The 16,849-nt window shown below is 39.7% G+C and overlaps 3 protein-coding genes across 3 annotated transcripts; all 3 read right to left on the reverse strand.

Moving 5' to 3' along the window:
- Positions 243-2,437, reverse strand: LOC104719696 (pentatricopeptide repeat-containing protein At5g39980, chloroplastic). Its single transcript, XM_010437659.2, has one exon. It carries the CDS (start codon positions 2,414-2,416, stop codon positions 380-382), a length of 2,037 nt encoding a protein of 678 aa, XP_010435961.1. The 5' UTR covers positions 2,417-2,437; the 3' UTR covers positions 243-379.
- Positions 4,203-6,910, reverse strand: LOC104719697 (HIPL1 protein-like). Its single transcript, XM_010437661.2, has 7 exons — positions 6,753-6,910; positions 6,496-6,650; positions 5,659-6,412; positions 5,363-5,581; positions 5,086-5,264; positions 4,778-5,007; positions 4,203-4,686 (listed from the first exon to the last, which is right to left on the reverse strand). The coding sequence occupies exons 1-7, from the start codon at positions 6,844-6,846 to the stop codon at positions 4,266-4,268; spliced, it is 2,052 nt and encodes a 683-aa protein (XP_010435963.1). The 5' UTR covers positions 6,847-6,910; the 3' UTR covers positions 4,203-4,265.
- On the reverse strand, positions 13,267-15,455 carry LOC104720648. The gene is made up of 4 exons (XM_019230806.1): positions 14,337-15,455; positions 14,028-14,253; positions 13,822-13,976; positions 13,267-13,731 (listed from the first exon to the last, which is right to left on the reverse strand). The coding sequence occupies exons 1-4, from the start codon at positions 15,453-15,455 to the stop codon at positions 13,267-13,269; spliced, it is 1,965 nt and encodes a 654-aa protein (XP_019086351.1).

Raw genomic sequence — 16,849 nt, forward strand, 5'->3', positions numbered from 1 at the left:
TTATGTTTTAAGTGTTTCACAAGCAAACTAGAAAAATCATATGACATTTGACATCCAAAAAACGGCTTTAAAATTTCCTCTTTCTCTCATTCGATTCATGACTCTTGAAGCATCGTTTAGTTTATCTGCTCTCTCGTACAACGCGGCCACAAGCACAAATAAAAAAATAACAATCTTTCTTTTTATAATTACATGTTGGATCATCATACATATATTGAAGATTTGAGATATTGTGAGTGGAGGATGAAAAAGTAATTATTTATACGATAAATGAGGTAGATTATCCCAACCGCAAATGCAATGGATTGTTGCAAAGAACAGTGTGAATATACAATTGTGTTTACTCAAAGAAAGCACAAGAAGAATCATATGACATTTGTCATCCAGATAACGGCTTTAAGACTCCTCGTTCTCTCATTCGATTCATGACTCTTGAAGCATCGTTTAGTTTATCTGCTCTCTCGTACAAAGCCGCCACAACCAAATGCAACTCCTTGCTATTAACATTAGGATCAGATTCCAATATCTCAAACAACGATTCAACCATCTCAAAATCTTTCTTCGATGAGTATAAACTCAGCATTTGGAAATGAACTTCATCAGGGAAAACACATCCTTCCTCTTGCATTTCTCTGTAAACCGTATCTGCTTTTTCAAACTCTCTTTGTTTCCCGTACGCGTTCAACACCATAGCTATTGCATTTGAATCCGGAAAGTAACCAGCGGTTCTCATTTTCTCAAACACTTCGATGACATTTACATACCTTTGGTTTCTTGAGTAAAGATTGATCATACAGCCAAATACTGATATGTCTTTTACCTCCCCGGATTCAAAAGCTTGACGAAAAACCCATGTCGCCTCTTCAGTTCTCCCGGCTTTAGCCAGAATGGTGATAGCGGTTTCCCGAGGGATATTATCCGGGAGCTTTAACTCGTGAAGCAGACGTTTAGCATGACCCATTAGACCAACTCTTTCATAAGCCACAATCATGGTTTGATACAGAACTTGATCTATTTCCACACCCGAGCTCCTCAGCTTCTGAAACAGTGTCGCAGCTCGGTCCAGTTTCCCAGCTTTCCCCCATATTGATATAATAGTTGAGTAGGTAATGGCGTTAGGTTCAATTCCTCGGCTCTGCATCTCTTGAACAAGATTCGTGGCCTTTTCATGCTCCATAGTTTTCCCATAGATCTTAATCATCGTGTTGTACGTAACAACGTTCTGTTCAATGTCTTTCCTCTGCATCAACCTGAAAAGATGAATTGCTTCACCGAAAAGCTCAGCCTCGCCGTAAACACGAAGGATGGTATTGTAGCTAACAACATTTGGTTCGATATCTATTTTCCTCAAACTCCAAAACAACCTATCAGCTTCTTTAACCATGTCAAGCTGACCATAAACATCGATCATTATATTACAAGTCGTGAGATCCAACTCACAATTCACCTCTTTCATCTCTGCGAAAACAGACAAAGCTTCTAAAAACTTCTGGTTCTCCACATAAACACTCAAGAGAGTGGAGTAACTAACTGTGTTTGGTAACACACCAGCTTCGTTCATCTCCTTAATAAGTAACCGCGCCTCTCTAAACAATTTGGCCTTTCCATAAACATTGATCATCGAATTATACGCAACAAGATCAGGTGTAATACCAGACCTCTTCAACCTCGAGAAAATCGAAATAGCCTTTGAATAATCACACAGCCTCCTAGAAAGCTCAATGAGGTTGCTATACAAAACAAGGTCACCTGAGACACGGTCTTGTTCCATCTTCTGAAGCCAAGACAAAGCCGAATCAAACATACCCTCTTTCCCAAACGAAGTGATAAGCGTGGAATAAGTATACCTATCAGGGGTAAGAGCTCTCTGACGCATTTCGTCGAACAGTCCGTGTGCAATATCAAACTGCTTAGCTCTCAACACATTACGAAGAACTACATTGTAGGCGAACACAGAAGGTGTGTACTTAGCTTCCTCGTGAACCCAATCGAGCAATGCAAGTGATCTCTGCCAATCATTTTCTCGAGAAAGAAGAGAAACCATGAACCGTATAGACAACTGTCTGTCTTTGTAAGTTGAAAGCAGAGAAAAAAGCTCACTTTCGTTCTGGGTCTGGTGAATTGAAGCTAAAAGCTCGTCCATATCGACGTCGTGATCGAGAAAAGTAGACCTTTGATACCTCCGATGTTTCCTCAACGCTTGAAACGACGACGTTGAGTTCTTCTTTTTCTTCTCTGGTTGTTGTTTTCTCCATACCTTTATGGTTTGTGAAGGTGATGAAGAAGCAGAGACTGTGAATATGAGATTGCGTTGTCTAGCTACAGCAATGGTGGAGATATGAGGTCTGGTTAAGGGTAATAATGGAAGAGAAAGTGAAGGCGAAGAAGATGAAGCAATAATATCTATGTACAACATTGGATTTTGCAATCTTTTCAAAAAAAAAAAACAAAGATAAATCTTTATTATATAGCTCCCAAACATTTGTACACAAGAGAAACAAACGACGCCGTTTTGTATTATTTATTATTACTTTTTGTTTGTCTTTTACAGTTTTACCTACTGTTTAGCGTTGTTGACTTGTGTTTACCATATAGTTCAATGAAATTAAAAAAAATCAATGCTCAATGGTATGTTATTTTAATAAAAAAATAAATTACTAGCTAAATAATATTGAAGTCTTGAATAATTTACTTTATTTTCTAAATATTAAATTACATATGATTTTAACAAAACTTAGAACTCTTTTAAAATCTTTGTATACTGAATAGGAACATAGAATTCTAGTCAACAATACTTATCATATTGCTTTCCTTTCATGGTAACAAATCAACAACCTATTCAGTCAAAAAAAACATTTCTTAGTATATTGCTTTCTTTTTGGGTCATAAGGAACAATATAAATAAGTAGATTAAACATTTTTCAATCTCAATCACAATAAAAATATGATGAATAATATCATGAGGCTCTCTAATATAATAGTTGTGGTTACTCTACTTGTTCTTGCATCTAGCCTTGCCCAGGCTAGGACCATGCAAGACCCTCAACAAATAGACTCTAAACCGATCCATCTACCACCGATTATCCCAACCGAGCCGTTTCCTCCACCTCCACCAAGCCAGGATCCGCATACATCAGTGAAGCAGTTCTCAGTCCCAATTTTTTGTCCTCCGGGTAAACACTATTGTATTTCTCCTGGAGTCCCCGGTCCTCCTCCCGCATAAACTCAAGTGTTCCTTTTGTAATATTAAACACCTAAAAATAAATATAATACATGACAATGTAAAACCTGTTTTGTATTAATTATTGTGCTTTCTAATCATGAATCTACAATAATTAGTTAACTAAATTTCATTACTTATGTCTCACTTTGAGTCTTTGACCATGAAGCAGAACATGATTCTCTACAATTAGTCAAGTACATTAGGCTGACAAGTAAATCAACACGAACCAACGAGAATCTTAAACAAGATATCCGAACATGTTCATGCTATAAAACTGATGTTATGACAAACAGAGCACCGAAGCACAAAAATTTATATATATATATATATATATATGTGTGTGTGTCTGTAATTTGAAAATCATTCAATATATTTAATTTAGAAAATTAAGTTAATAAATGTTATATATATATTTATGGTTGTAATATGTATAACCATAAAATAATTATATTTCTATTGAGCTATAAGTTACCTGTCAAATTTTATTCAAAATTTTCTGCACTATTTCAAAAATTATAATGAGAAATATTGAAAATGCTATAAAACACACCGCAGAGGCACAAACACAGCAAATAAACAGTGTTTTTACTGTACGAGTCAGTTCATGTATTTTCTTCCACAAAATCTCGTCTACTTTTACAGTGGTATTCCAATTAATTCTTAACTTTTTCCCTCATTCCAAGAGGGACTGAACTATCTAGGGGGACAATGAAACCAACTTCAAGTGCTAAACCACTAGACTACCACACCCTTGGTACAATGTCACATTGTCATTACAAAGTTTATCTTCTTAGCTTCTGAACCCAACAAATATTTTAAGATCTTTGAATATCTTCTTGAAATATCATACCAATGATCAGTCCAAAACCAACGTCGTCTCCTAATTTCCAACAGGGAGATGGATCCAATGATAGTCTTTCTCATTTTAATCTTGAAGCTTACTAACAAAAGTTTGTTGATGTTGCCGACTAAAAAGTAATTACCTTAAGATCACAACTCACTGTTATAACTTTTATGAACGGATCTTAATAAATGTTCATTTTCAATACATTAGAACCAAAATAAAACACCAATTAGCTAGGAAATTTATAACAAGAGTACAGATGTTGTGTAGTCGTTTAGAGGATGAAGGAGACGGTGGAGAACGACCAGGCTGTTGTAAAGGAGGTAAAGATGTTGTGTTTTCAAGAGAGCAATGGAAGTTACAGCGGCTCGGGCGAGCGATTCTGTATATACCAGTGCTTGCAAGTAAGTAAACGTCTTTATTGTTGTCTTGTCCAAAGGAGAACACAAAGCCAAGTAGTGGTGGTGAAGAAGCAGAGGACTCTGTTTTAAATGAGCAAGGGATTGGCGAATCCGAAGCGCATTGTAACGGAATATGAGAGCTCGTGAAGTTTCCACTACCAACTGGAGTTTCAGTCCCTCCATAAATGACTCCGGCGTATAAGTCTGCAAAGAGATACCTAAAACACAAACAGAGGAATTGTTCTTGATTTGACAATACTGACATGAATGATATATATAAGGAGAAGAAGAGGGAATGAGCCAACGTACGTTCCATACAAGCATGGATCAGTGGAGGAACGGTAAAAGTATCCACCAGTTATTGATGCTGATCCGTCTGAATGATTGTACCACATTACAGGCAAGATCGGATTTGCAATCTTTGTTGTTGAGTTGCTTATTTTAGAAGAACTTGAGGGATTAAACGGCAAAGTTCCCTCGTAGTAATGCCAACCATAGTTTCCTCCCTTAGTGATCATATCAACTTCTTCATATTTGTCCTATAAACTCAACATATAAGGAAATGTTCATTACTTAGTTTTTGACGAAGAGAGAACATAAAAAAATGTTTGTTATACCTCGCCAACATCTGCACAAAGAAAATAAGATGGCCTCTCTGAATCAAAACTGCATCGCCATGGATTTCTTACTCCCATGGCCCATATCTCAGGAAGCAGATTCTTATCTTGAGAAAACGGATTGTCCTTTGGTATAGAATAGTTTCCCCATAGCTGAAACTTGCTTATGGCTTTTGTATCTGAATACCAAGAAAGAAACAAGAACCAAAAAAATCAAATTCTATGTTCATTTTGTGATGTATGCGGCTGTTGTATATATAGCATATGTGTTACTTACCAAGAACATTATTATTCACATCAAGTCTCATGATCTTCCCGAGCAACGATCTCTTGCTTTGTGCAAAGTTGTGTGGATCTCCTTTACTTCCACCATCTCCCATCATGAAATACAAGTACCCATCTTTAGGTCCGAACAATATCTGTCCACCGTGATGTGTTGTAAAAGGAAGACCCATTGTAAAGATTCTTCTTACCTCCACCGGTCTAACATAAGTCCCTGATTACATATCAGTAACGTTCTCAGCAACATTTAAGATAAGGGTAAAAACAAACGAAGGTGGTAATGTTTAATACCATTGGTGAAGAACTCTGATATGACACTATGGTATTGACATGGGTTTGCTCCATTATCAGAATCTAGCTTTTCAGGGTCACAGTCAATATCTGAGTTGCACGCGCATTTGCCAGAACACTCTGGCCACTTAACTTTATCGCAGTTGAAAGAAGCGAAGAATCTACCGTTTTTCAAGAAGTCAGGATGGAAAGCTATTCCCAAGAGACCAAGCTCAGCATCAAAGTGCACTTCTCCAGTAAGATCAAGAAACAGGTTAGTTTCGTCTATTTTCAAAACTTCTCCAGATCCTTCAGGTGGAACTGTCACCAAGTATATCTTCCCAGGTTGATCAGACAAAAAGACGCGATTAGAACCATCAGGATGAGGTACCATGTTAAGATAAGACCCGTTTCCTAGCTTCTCGAGACATATGCCTGAAGGAGATGGACTAGTAGCTTTTGAACTGTTAAATGAAACAGCCTGGCCAGTGAAGCACACAGAGGATTCATCTGAAGCTCCACCAAAAATCTTGCAGAAGTCGTTTCTTGATTTCCACGTATCAGATATTGTGGAAGTGTTGTTGCCTCCATCTCCGGCTTGAGATGCAAAAGGAGTGTTGGTTACAGAGAAATTATGGCACTCGTTCCAAAATCTAGCGCAGAAATCAACGTTGGCCAGCGATTGTGTTGAAGAAACTGTGGAGTTGCAAAGCACAGGAACTTGTCTAGATTCTGACTCAACACGGTAAAGCTCTGCTGCGAAAGGATCACACTTCTGCAACAAGATAACCGAATCCTTAATTGACAACAAGATAACAGTACCATAGCATCCAAGAAATTTAAACATTTGTGTTTTACCGAGCAAAGTAATGATTTGAGGAGTAGAGAACAGCTCCCAGATACATTGACTGCTTTAAACTGTCTCTGCAACTCCAAGTCTTCAAGGGAGTTACAGCATACACTTCCATTAAACTGACAAAAAGTGACCCGTTGCTGTGGATTAAACGGTGCAGCTGACCACAAACAGATTATAAAAAGATCAGTAAAGAGACGGCACAAAAACACAGACTTATCAATCTAATTACCTTTAAGATAACAGAAAAAGAGCCACCTACTCAAATCATTACATAAAGGATGTGACAAGGAGCTTTTGGCAAGAAACAACAGAAGGGAAGAAAGAAACAGAGCTATTGAACAGAGAGAATCCATTTGAAAATAATCCTAAGAGATTGAAATTAAAAAAAGATGAAGACTACAAATTCCACAGATTCAAACCTCTTACCAAGAAATCAAAGGGGAGACCAAAGCTTCGGACAAGAACTGATAATATCTTTTAAAAATAAATGTGAGACATTTTTTATTTTAGTTGAATCGGCAGACAACTAGGAGAATCTACAATAAATCTAATATGCAATTTTTTTTTTTAACCCAATAGAATAATATAGAATGAATTATTGGCGTCGAAAAGTGTGTTGACTAATCAAAGAAGATAACACAACTAACCTTTGATTTCAGACTTGTGTTTTTCTCCATACCTTAAAAAACCAAAAAGAACAGAACATCATCATCCAATTCAGGTACCATGAAACTAAGAAACAGATCATGCTCTATGCAAAAAGCTAAGCAATTCGTACTTTAGCCTACTATGACAATGGCTTCTAGTCCACTGCCTTTGTTATTACAAAACCCTTGATAGATATATTCTCGACAACACACTTAACCCATACTTCCCATTGGTTAACTTGTATCTACTTGTATGTAAACTTGACACACACTCGTCTATATACTCGTAAATCTTCACTCGTCTATGTACTCACATTCAGTTCAAAAGAAGAGAAAAGTTTAAAAACGCATCATCATTATCAAGATTCATGTTACATCACATACTCTTAACTGCTTGTTGTTAATTCCAACAAAAGCAAGCAAAACCACTTCATCTTAATTCAAAGGGATTGTAATTTGCAGAAGCATGAGGCCATGGCCAGAGACTTGGCCTCAGAGACATTGAGGAGATGCTGGAGACCCATCGCAGAGAGATGCTGAAGATCACAGATGAGAGTGTTATGGTATAGAGAACTCTCAACATACAATGAATACACTTGGAACGCGCCAAGCAAACGCTTTTAATCAATTGATCTCTTCTTCCTTCCTTCTCACGCATCTTGTCATTGTGTCCACAATATTTCTCCATGTCAGCACGTCACGCCACGTCAGCATATCAGCCATCTGAGACACTTCACAACTGCCTGTCCCCTTCAGAGCTTTGTTGCACTTTCAATCTCCCCCTTTTTGACTGAACTTGTCAAACAAGCATCCATGCATTTAACCTGTCAAAACAAAAACAGCCAGCAACAAACCAACAAACAGATACAGCTATACTAACAGTGTATCACAGCTCGTAAAAACATCAGAAGATTAAACGATCAACGAGTAAGCATTACGACCGCAAAAGGTATCAGACAAACTAGAACAAGTCTCAAACAAAACCAAAAAGAATATAAGTCTGAAAAGAAAACAACAACAAGGAGCAGCAGACAACTTAAAAACAACAGCTCCCCCACAGCTCAAACTCCCTCTCAAGCATCTGAATCAGACTCATCTCCCCCTGCTTGTTTGGCACAGATTAGTCAAAAATATCAATAGACACACGGAAGGCTATTTAGAGATGTGACAGCTTACCACCGTCCAAGGCGTCTTGCAGAATTGGAATGGCCAATCGGATGGCTTTGCGCTCTGCAGATGTTCCAGCTCTAAGATGAGACTCCGTAGGACGTGGAACAGTCTTCTTACCCTTGGTCTTCTTTGGATCTTCCGGCTTAAGACATGGAACAGGTCGTTGGGCTTCCAAGAGCTGATAGATGAGACTGGGAAACGGTAAACGGAATCCTGACTGAGCTTGCAGACCCAACTGGATGATCTGATCATAGATCATCCTCCCAAAATCAAACGGAATGCGATGCATGATCATGTAGATCACCATGGCCCTGTTTGCTGAGATGTACCCTGTATTCACCGTGGGAGACCAGTTGCTGCAGCACATTTTATTCAATTCCTTGAGCACCGGGTCCTTAATTGCCGTTGACACCAGTTGTTTGCATGTTTTCACTTTACCGCCAGATAAGAAGAGAGCAAGATCCTCCTCCAAAATTGCAGTTGTCTGCAGTCTCTGTTCTCTCACATCCACTGTCTGAAGCCCGAACAGGGCATTAATACGACCTGGGGAAAACTCATACACAAAGTCTCGGACCAATACATCAACTGAGTTCCCTTTAATCTTCACTGCCGGAAGATTTGCCCAGAATTCATAGACTACATCGGAATCATAAGATCCGATTTGATTGACAGTTTTCAACAGACCAGCTTGATCAAGCGCTCCCTAGCTGGATCATCTACCCTCAGAGAATAACGAACCTCAGCAGCAATAGTTCGAGAAGCAAAGAAGCCATACCTTCGGGCAGCATCAATAGATATGAACCATTTCGAGTCAAAATCCCTTGAAGGAGCACTGCAAGACGTTGACACACCTTTGTCCTTGCTAAGAGACGGACGCTTGGAGTCACGGCTGTCCGTATCAGCAGCTGATTGTCGCTTGCGCAGACGTGACGAGATTCCTTTATTTGACACAGTAGGAACAGGAACATCGCTGGTGAGATCGACCACCGGGAAACGGGATCTTGTCCTTCTTGGTAAAGAAGATGAAGAGTCACAGGTGTCGTGGTCCGCTTTGACAAACAATGGCCTAGGAGAAAGAATCTCAGGCATCGGAGGTGCTGCAGTTGATTCGTCTTGAGGTTCGTAGACGACCATCATCCTGGTAGGATCAAGTGAGAGGAGAGGCGACGACGGAGGCAAGGCTGAAGGAGGGGTGTGAAGCTCCTCATCGGAACTGGAATCATAATGGAAACCACTAAAGACAAATTTCATGATGATCAAGAGTTAGAGAGCAAAATCCGAGGAGAGAAAAAAAACATAGAAGCTTAATCGACAAAGAACTGAAATTGCAAGGATGATGAGAAGAACTAAAACCCTAGGCTCTCTTTTTATACAACCTCGTGAACCTTCTTGGGCTGTTGACTTTGGCCCATTAACTATGTCAATCCTGAAAACACTCAATGAATCTGTTATGATACATCAAATCTTTTTTCCTTTTTAATCTCAATTGCATTTATCACACGATCCTAATAAATCACATCCTTCACCCCTTTAAAGGAAACTGAATCTGTTCATGAATCAAAAATATCAGATACACACAACCACGAACAATGAACATGAAAGCACCCAGATCGAGACATAACACATGTGAGCAACATCAAGATTTTTTTTTTATTTAAATAAAAATCAAAAGAAAAATAGATTACAGTACTATCCATACCTTTGATGTGTCAACCACTTGTTCAGAACATTTGCCAGGAACTATCACAACCTCTTGAATTGTTAAAAATCAGAGACTTGATGCAAGTGAGTAGTCTTTCACACTATCATGTCTTTAGTCTGCAATCCAACCCAACATGTTAAGGCAGCTGGAGATTCTCTCTTTGAAGAGCACACATTTTTTTTTTAATATATATATGTGCCTCAGCCTTCTGTTAGCTGTTTTACTGACATGAACACAGTGACATCAAGAGCATGTCAATCATTGATATCATACTTGTCCCCAAACAGAGTTTTCCACTTGAGGATGTACTTGTGTGTCTCTTCACAGCTCCTTGACCTCCTTAAAACATGACAACATTTGACAGGATGAATAGACCAGCATGACAGGCAACTATTTCCCACAGTTGCTTACAAAGTGCTGATCTTCTATGTATTATAGGATTTCCATGACCTGTCCTAGCACATGTTTCTGTCTCTGATCAACACATCTTAGGTAAAACAGGTTAGAACTCACAAACACCAATGGACTTCCTCAGATTTACAAATCTGTTGAAGTCCAGAGGCTTGGTAAACAAATCAGCTAACTGTAAATCAGTGCTCACATGGTCAATCTCGATCAGTTTCGCCTCAACTAGTTCACGAACAAAGTGGTGTCTAATATCTATATGTTTGGTTCGTGAATGTTGAACAGGATTCTTTGAAATATTTATTGCACTCAAATTGTCACAATGAATTCAAAGAGTATCAAAATCCATACCATAATTCGAGGCCATTTGTCGCATCCAGAGGAGTTGTGTGCAACATCTTCCTAGCGCAATGTACTCAGCTTCAGCAGTTGAAAGAGACACACTATTTGTTTCTTGTTGTGCCATGATATCAGATTGTTGCCCATAAAAAAACAACCTCCACTTGTGCTGCGACGATCATCCACAGAACCTGTCCAATCAACATCACAATATCCACTCAGACAAGTGTTAGTATCCTTGGTATAGTAGATACTAAATTCCAATGTCCCTTTGATGTACTTGATGATCTTCTTAACAACAAGGAGATGTGACATCTTAGGCTTTGCTTGATAGCGTGCACAGATTCCTACTGACAGACATATGTCAGGCCGACTAGCAGTTAAATACAGTAGACTCCCAATCATCCCTCTGTATAATCTCTCATCTAAATCATGCCCTTCTTCGTCCTTGGAGAGTTTGTCGTTTGCGCCCATTGGAATCTTTGCTTCTTTACTTTTATCCAAACCAAAACGTTGCACAAGTCCCTTAGCATATGTACTTTGAGAGACAAAGATCCCATCAGCTGATTGTTCAACTTGCAATCCCAAAAAGTATCTTAGCTCTCCCACCATGCTCATCTCAAACTCTTGAGACATGCTTTCCACAAACTGTTTTACGAGAGGCTGACAAGTGGAACCAAATACAATGTCATCCACATAGATCTGTACGAACATCAGATCATTGTTGTTGTGAAGAACAAACAATGTTTTGTCAACACTTCCTCGACTGTATCCTTGATCCATCAGAAATGTAGTGAGTCTCTCATACCATGCTCGTGGTGCCTGCTTTAGACCATACAGGACTTTCTTCAGTCGATAAACATGTTCATGATGCTGCGAGTTCTCAAAACCCTTTGGTTGCTCAACGTAAACCTCTTCTTGCAGTATTCCATTCAGAAAGACACTCTTAACATCCATCTGATGCAAGTGAACTTCAGAGCACATGACATACCAAACATAAACCTGATTGACTCCAACCTTGCCACCGGAGCAAAAGTTTCATCAAAATCAATTCCCTCAATTTGAGAGTACCCTTGAGCTATCAACCTTGCTTTGTTCCTTACAATGCAACCACTCGCATCACTCTTATTCTTGAATATCCACTTTGTCCCTACGACGTTGACATCTGCAGGACGCTGAGTGAGTTCCCAAACATCACTTCGTTCAAATTGTTCCAGCTCATCTTGCATAGCAGCAACCCAGACCTCGTCTCAGAGCGCCTCTTTGTGATTCTTGGGCTCAATAGAAGAAAAAAAACATGCAAATTGCACTACATCAGAATCTTGAGAAACAGATTCCGGAACAACAGCCTTTTGTTTCTTCCCAGCCAGCTGAGCAAAGTCAATCTGCTTTCCTCTGGTGACTCTACCCCCCTGAATCAATCATATAACATCATTAGAGGAGTGATTCCTATGAACCTGAGAAGTCACAGAATCTGAACCAGGTGGTGATACAGGCCTGTCAGAGACAACCTGACTGGCAACTTCTGGCACAGGCTTCTCAGCATTAGTCACCAAGTATGTGTCTGAGACAAGAGGAACTACTTCACTCTGTAGGGAGGAAGTGTCGTCAACCACCACATTGACAGTCTCTTGGACAGATCGCAGACGTTTGTTGTACACTCGAAAAGCAGTGCTATGAACGAAGTATCCTAGAAAGATCCCTTCATCACTCTTGGAGTCAAATTTTCCCAACTGATCCTTATCATTGAGGATATAGCAGAGACATCCAAACACATGGAAATAATGCACTGTTGGAGACTTCCCTTTCCAAAGCTCATACGGAGTCTTACTGGTTCATGGACGCACATGTACACGATTGATGATGTAACACGCCGTGTTCACCGCTTCATCCCATAATCGATGAGGAACCTGATTACCATGCAACATCGCCAGTGCCATCTCTTGCAATGTTCTGTTCTTACGTTCAACAACACCATTATGTTCCGGCGTTCCTTGAGCAGAGTATTGATGAGTAATGCCTTGATGTCCACAGAATTGCTCAAACTTATCGTTTTGAAATTCACCGCCATGATCGCTTCGAATGGTTTCGATTGAGCACTTCTCACTTTTGATCTGCAATGTAAAAATACGAAAACACTCAAGAGTATCAGATTTATCACGAAGAAACCTTACCCAGGTGTAGCGAGTGTAGTCATCCACCATCACGAAGATGAATCGACGACCAGATATACTCTTAACTTGTATGGGCCCCATCAGATCCATGTGAACTAGCTGTAGTGCATGACTTGTGCGAATGTCTATAAGGGACCCATGCGATGCTTTGATCTGCTTACCCTTGTTGCATGGACAACATACAAAGTGTGGATCAACCTTCAACTTAGGCAGTCCTCGAACAACTTTTTGGTTTGCCAATTTCATCATAGTGCGAACATTCAAATGACCAATTTTCTGATGCCACAGCTCTGTGTCTAACTTCGCAGTAGCATTCAGACATTGCATTTCAGATTTTCACATATAGCAGTTATTTCCAGACCGTCGTCCTCTGAGTTTGACAAACCCTTGTTGATCAACAGCTTTGCAATCCTTTTTGGTGAAAGTGACATCCAGTCCTTCGTCACACAACTGGCTGACACTAATCAAATTTGCTCTCAGACCATCCACCAAGAACACTTCCTTCAGTTGTGGTTGAGTGTCACCACTAGTTTCACCATTTCCTCGAATTGTGCCTTTTCCTCCATCTCCGAATGTGACTCTTCCACCAGCAACATCTTCCAAATGAGCCAAATTGTCTAGAGCACCCGTCATGTGTCTAGAGCATCCACTATCAAAGTACCATTTAGCCTGATCAACTTCAGTTTTGCACGCTGTGTATGCAACATGACAGTAGAGATCATCTCTTCTGACATACCCTTGATTAATTCTTCTGGCAGCTGGATAAAAACTACCATTCTGCACCAGATTCGTCACACGATTCTGAAACTTGTAACAATGAGCCTTATAGTGATTTAGATGACCACAATACCATCATCCTCTTTTTCTACTGAGACCAACAGATCTCTGTACCGGCTGTTGATAGCGATGTGTCCCATACAGATGTGGTTTAGGCATCTCATGTTGTAGATTCATCCGTCTATGATGAAAGTTTGTCTTGGAGAACTGACTGCGTTGACCATTTGATGCACCAGGTTGATCTTGGAGTTTCGGCTCAAAGGTCTGTCCTTTAACAAATTTTGTGTCCTTAGCAGAGTTGTTTCCTTAATATCCCAGACCCCACTTTGCAGTGCTTGATTGGCTAGAGCTGAGTAGGATGTCCAAATCCTTGGTGCCTTTACTTAACATTCTGATGTTCTTCAACTGTTCCTCCAATTGCTTCTCGAGACGCAATGACTTGGATTTTTCTTCACTCAGTTCCTTGGATATCATTGCAATGTTCAACTGAAGCGTATCTCTCTCTGCGGACAGCTCACTGTTATCTTGAGTCTTTTGCACAATCGTCTGAATAAGAAGTGCGATCTGATCTTCCATAGATAGGTCAGCCTCCTTTTCATCTGAGTCATACTCAATCTTCTTCTCAAAACTTCATTCAATAGTAGTGCTTCATCTCCATCATCTTCTTCAATAACTCCCAATAGAGCCACAAAATTGTTCAGGATTTCTCCTTTGTCATCTTCCTCATCTGAATCACTCCATGTGACGTATGACTTCAGCTTGCTACCTTGTGATGGACAGTCAGTCTTGGTATGACCAAAACCCTTACATCCATAGCATTGCAGAGATTGCTTACATTTGTTGTTTGGACAGTCAGCCTTGTAATGCCCATATCTTTCACATTCAGCACACTGACGTTCTGACTTTTCACTCTTCCTGAATCCTTTATCAGTATCAGAACTCGTGAGTGATGTAGTCCCCTTTCGCTGACCTTTTTCCATCTTGTGAAAGTACTTCTCAACCAACATACCAACCTTCTCTTCATCTTCAAGCTCCTGAGATTCAACAACCTTCTGTTCCTCTACAGCTTTAAGAGAAAATGACTTAGCGTTCATTTTCTCTTTCTTTTTTAATTGCATCTCAAATGCTTGCATCATCCCAACAACTTGATTGTACTTGAGCTCGTCTGAATTCAAAGACACATCAATAGCAGATCTCTGCGGTTGAAACTTGTCAGGTAGACTTATGAGAAATTTCTTGACCAGCTTCTTGTCCTTGTATCGTTTACCCAAAACAACAAATTCTTGAGCAATACCACTCAACCGACTACTGTAATCCGCCATAGATTCGGTTTCAGTCATTTGCAGATTCTCAAAATCAGATGCAAGATTGTCCAACCTCGTGCGCCTAACTCGAGTAGTGCCTTCAAATGTGACTACGAGAATGTCCCAAGCCTCTTTAGCCAACACACAACCTTGAACTTGGTTGAAGATATCTCTTGGTAGAGATTTGAAGATGACTGACAAGGCCTGCGAATTGTGCTTGGCTTCAGCCTTTTCTTCAGCAGTCCACTTCTTTCGATGTTTCTGCACCAGTTCACCATCTTCATTCTTCTCAGTTGGATGAGACCAGCCGTCCTCCACTGCAAACCAAGCTTCCATGTCGATGCTCGAGATGACCTGCTGGATTGAGACTTTCCAGTAACCAAAGCATTCTGGATCCAGCTTCAATGTACCTTGTAGTGTAACAACCTCCAGTGATTTCTCCATACCATAGTCGCAAGATCTCACCTGTTGAAAAAATATCAGAAATTTTTATCAGGTGTCTGCTCTGATACCAATTGTTATGGTATAGAGAACTCTCAACACACAATGAATACACTTGGAACGCGCCAAGCAAACGCTTTTAATCAATCTTATAAAAACTCTCTTTCTTACAAGACTTGACACAAAGCTAATTCTCTTATCTATCTAACACAACACCCTGTGTAGATCTAAAAGAGTCCTAACACACTCACCTTCAAAGCTTTTTGAATTTGCTTGAAGATTTACAAAACTCAGAACTTTTTATCCCACGAGTGCTAACACTTTTTGCGGATAGCCCTCGTCATTTTATAACCTCACAAACGATCTCTAACCTAGATCTTTGTGAATCCTAACTAAAAGGAAATATTCTTTATCTCAAAGCAAATATCTTCCCTTATCTTTTCCTATCAAATATACTCTCAATATCTTCGAGTATATCTTGATCTCTTCTTCCTTCCTTCTCACGCATCTTGTAATTGTGTCTACAATATTTCTCCACGTCAGCACGTCACGCCACGTCAGCATATCAGCCCTCTAAGACATTTCACAACTGCCTGTCCCCTTCAGAGCTCTGTTGCACTTTCAGAGAGGTTCTCCCGTTTTGAAACCAAGACAGATGAGAAGATTGAGAAAGTGGTCTCACACCACGAAAAAGAGATCTCCCGGTTGGAAACCAAGACAGATGACTCTTATGTTTGTCTCTCAAAATTGGAAACCATTTTGAAAAGCCATTTTGCCCTTATTACGGGTCTATTTAATCTCACACCACCAGAGAAATCATGAAGAAGTTTAACCATTTTGATAAGGGCAAAAGGGTCCAAAATATTTGGTTCACCTAGGGTCCAAAATTTTTGGTTCACCTAGGATCCAAAAAGATATTGAGACGGGACTGGGTGTAGGTCTTGATAAGATAATAATAAAAATGCTATGATCAAAGTCATCAAAGATAGTGGTTTTTATTTATACCAATCCATAACACGATATACACGTGAAATACCTTTCACATGCAACGTTTTATATTATTTAGCCAGTCACATAACATAGTCGTAAATATTGAATCCGCATACATTTTCAGAGATTATTCATTTCTTATACTTGTGAAGTTCTTCGAAGTACTTTTTAGGGTTGTTTTCGAAATCTTTCGTGACAATATGACCATCCTTCCCAGGAGCCTTCATCATCTTTTCTTCCGATGACTTCTCTCCCGTGCCCGAGCTCATCCACGACATTAGACCAGCAACGGGTCCAATGGCTCCAACGACGCCAATGACTTTGGTTGCGGTATTAAATGTCGAATCCTCGTCTTTCTTATCCTTTCTCTCGTTGCTGTTCATTTTGTTTAACCAAAAGAAATGATT

Source organism: Camelina sativa, chromosome 10 (genome assembly GCF_000633955.1).
Source record: "Camelina sativa cultivar DH55 chromosome 10, Cs, whole genome shotgun sequence".
Classification (NCBI taxonomy): Eukaryota; Viridiplantae; Streptophyta; class Magnoliopsida; order Brassicales; family Brassicaceae; genus Camelina; species Camelina sativa.

Bases quoted from the DNA above. Each gene is read 5' to 3' on its own strand.
- LOC104719697 (XM_010437661.2), bottom strand. From the start codon at position 6,846: ATGGATTCTCTCTGTTCAATAGCTCTGTTTCTTTCTTCCCTTCTGTTG. The intron at 5,582-5,658 runs GTATTAAACATT...ATATGTAATCAG, and splicing joins ATCAGAGTTCTTCACCAATG to GGACTTATGTTAGACCGGTG. The intron at 5,265-5,362 runs GTAAGTAACACA...CTTGGTATTCAG, and splicing joins TGTGAATAATAATGTTCTTG to ATACAAAAGCCATAAGCAAG.
- LOC104720648 (XM_019230806.1), bottom strand. From the start codon at position 15,455: ATGGAGAAATCACTGGAGGTTGTTACACTACAAGGTACATTGAAGCTG. The intron at 13,977-14,027 runs GTCTGGGATATT...AATTTGTTAAAG, and splicing joins ATCAAGCACTGCAAAGTGGG to GACAGACCTTTGAGCCGAAA. The intron at 13,732-13,821 runs GTACAGAGATCT...TACAAGTTTCAG, and splicing joins CACATCGCTATCAACAGCCG to AATCGTGTGACGAATCTGGT.
- LOC104719696 (XM_010437659.2), bottom strand. From the start codon at position 2,416: ATGTTGTACATAGATATTATTGCTTCATCTTCTTCGCCTTCACTTTCT.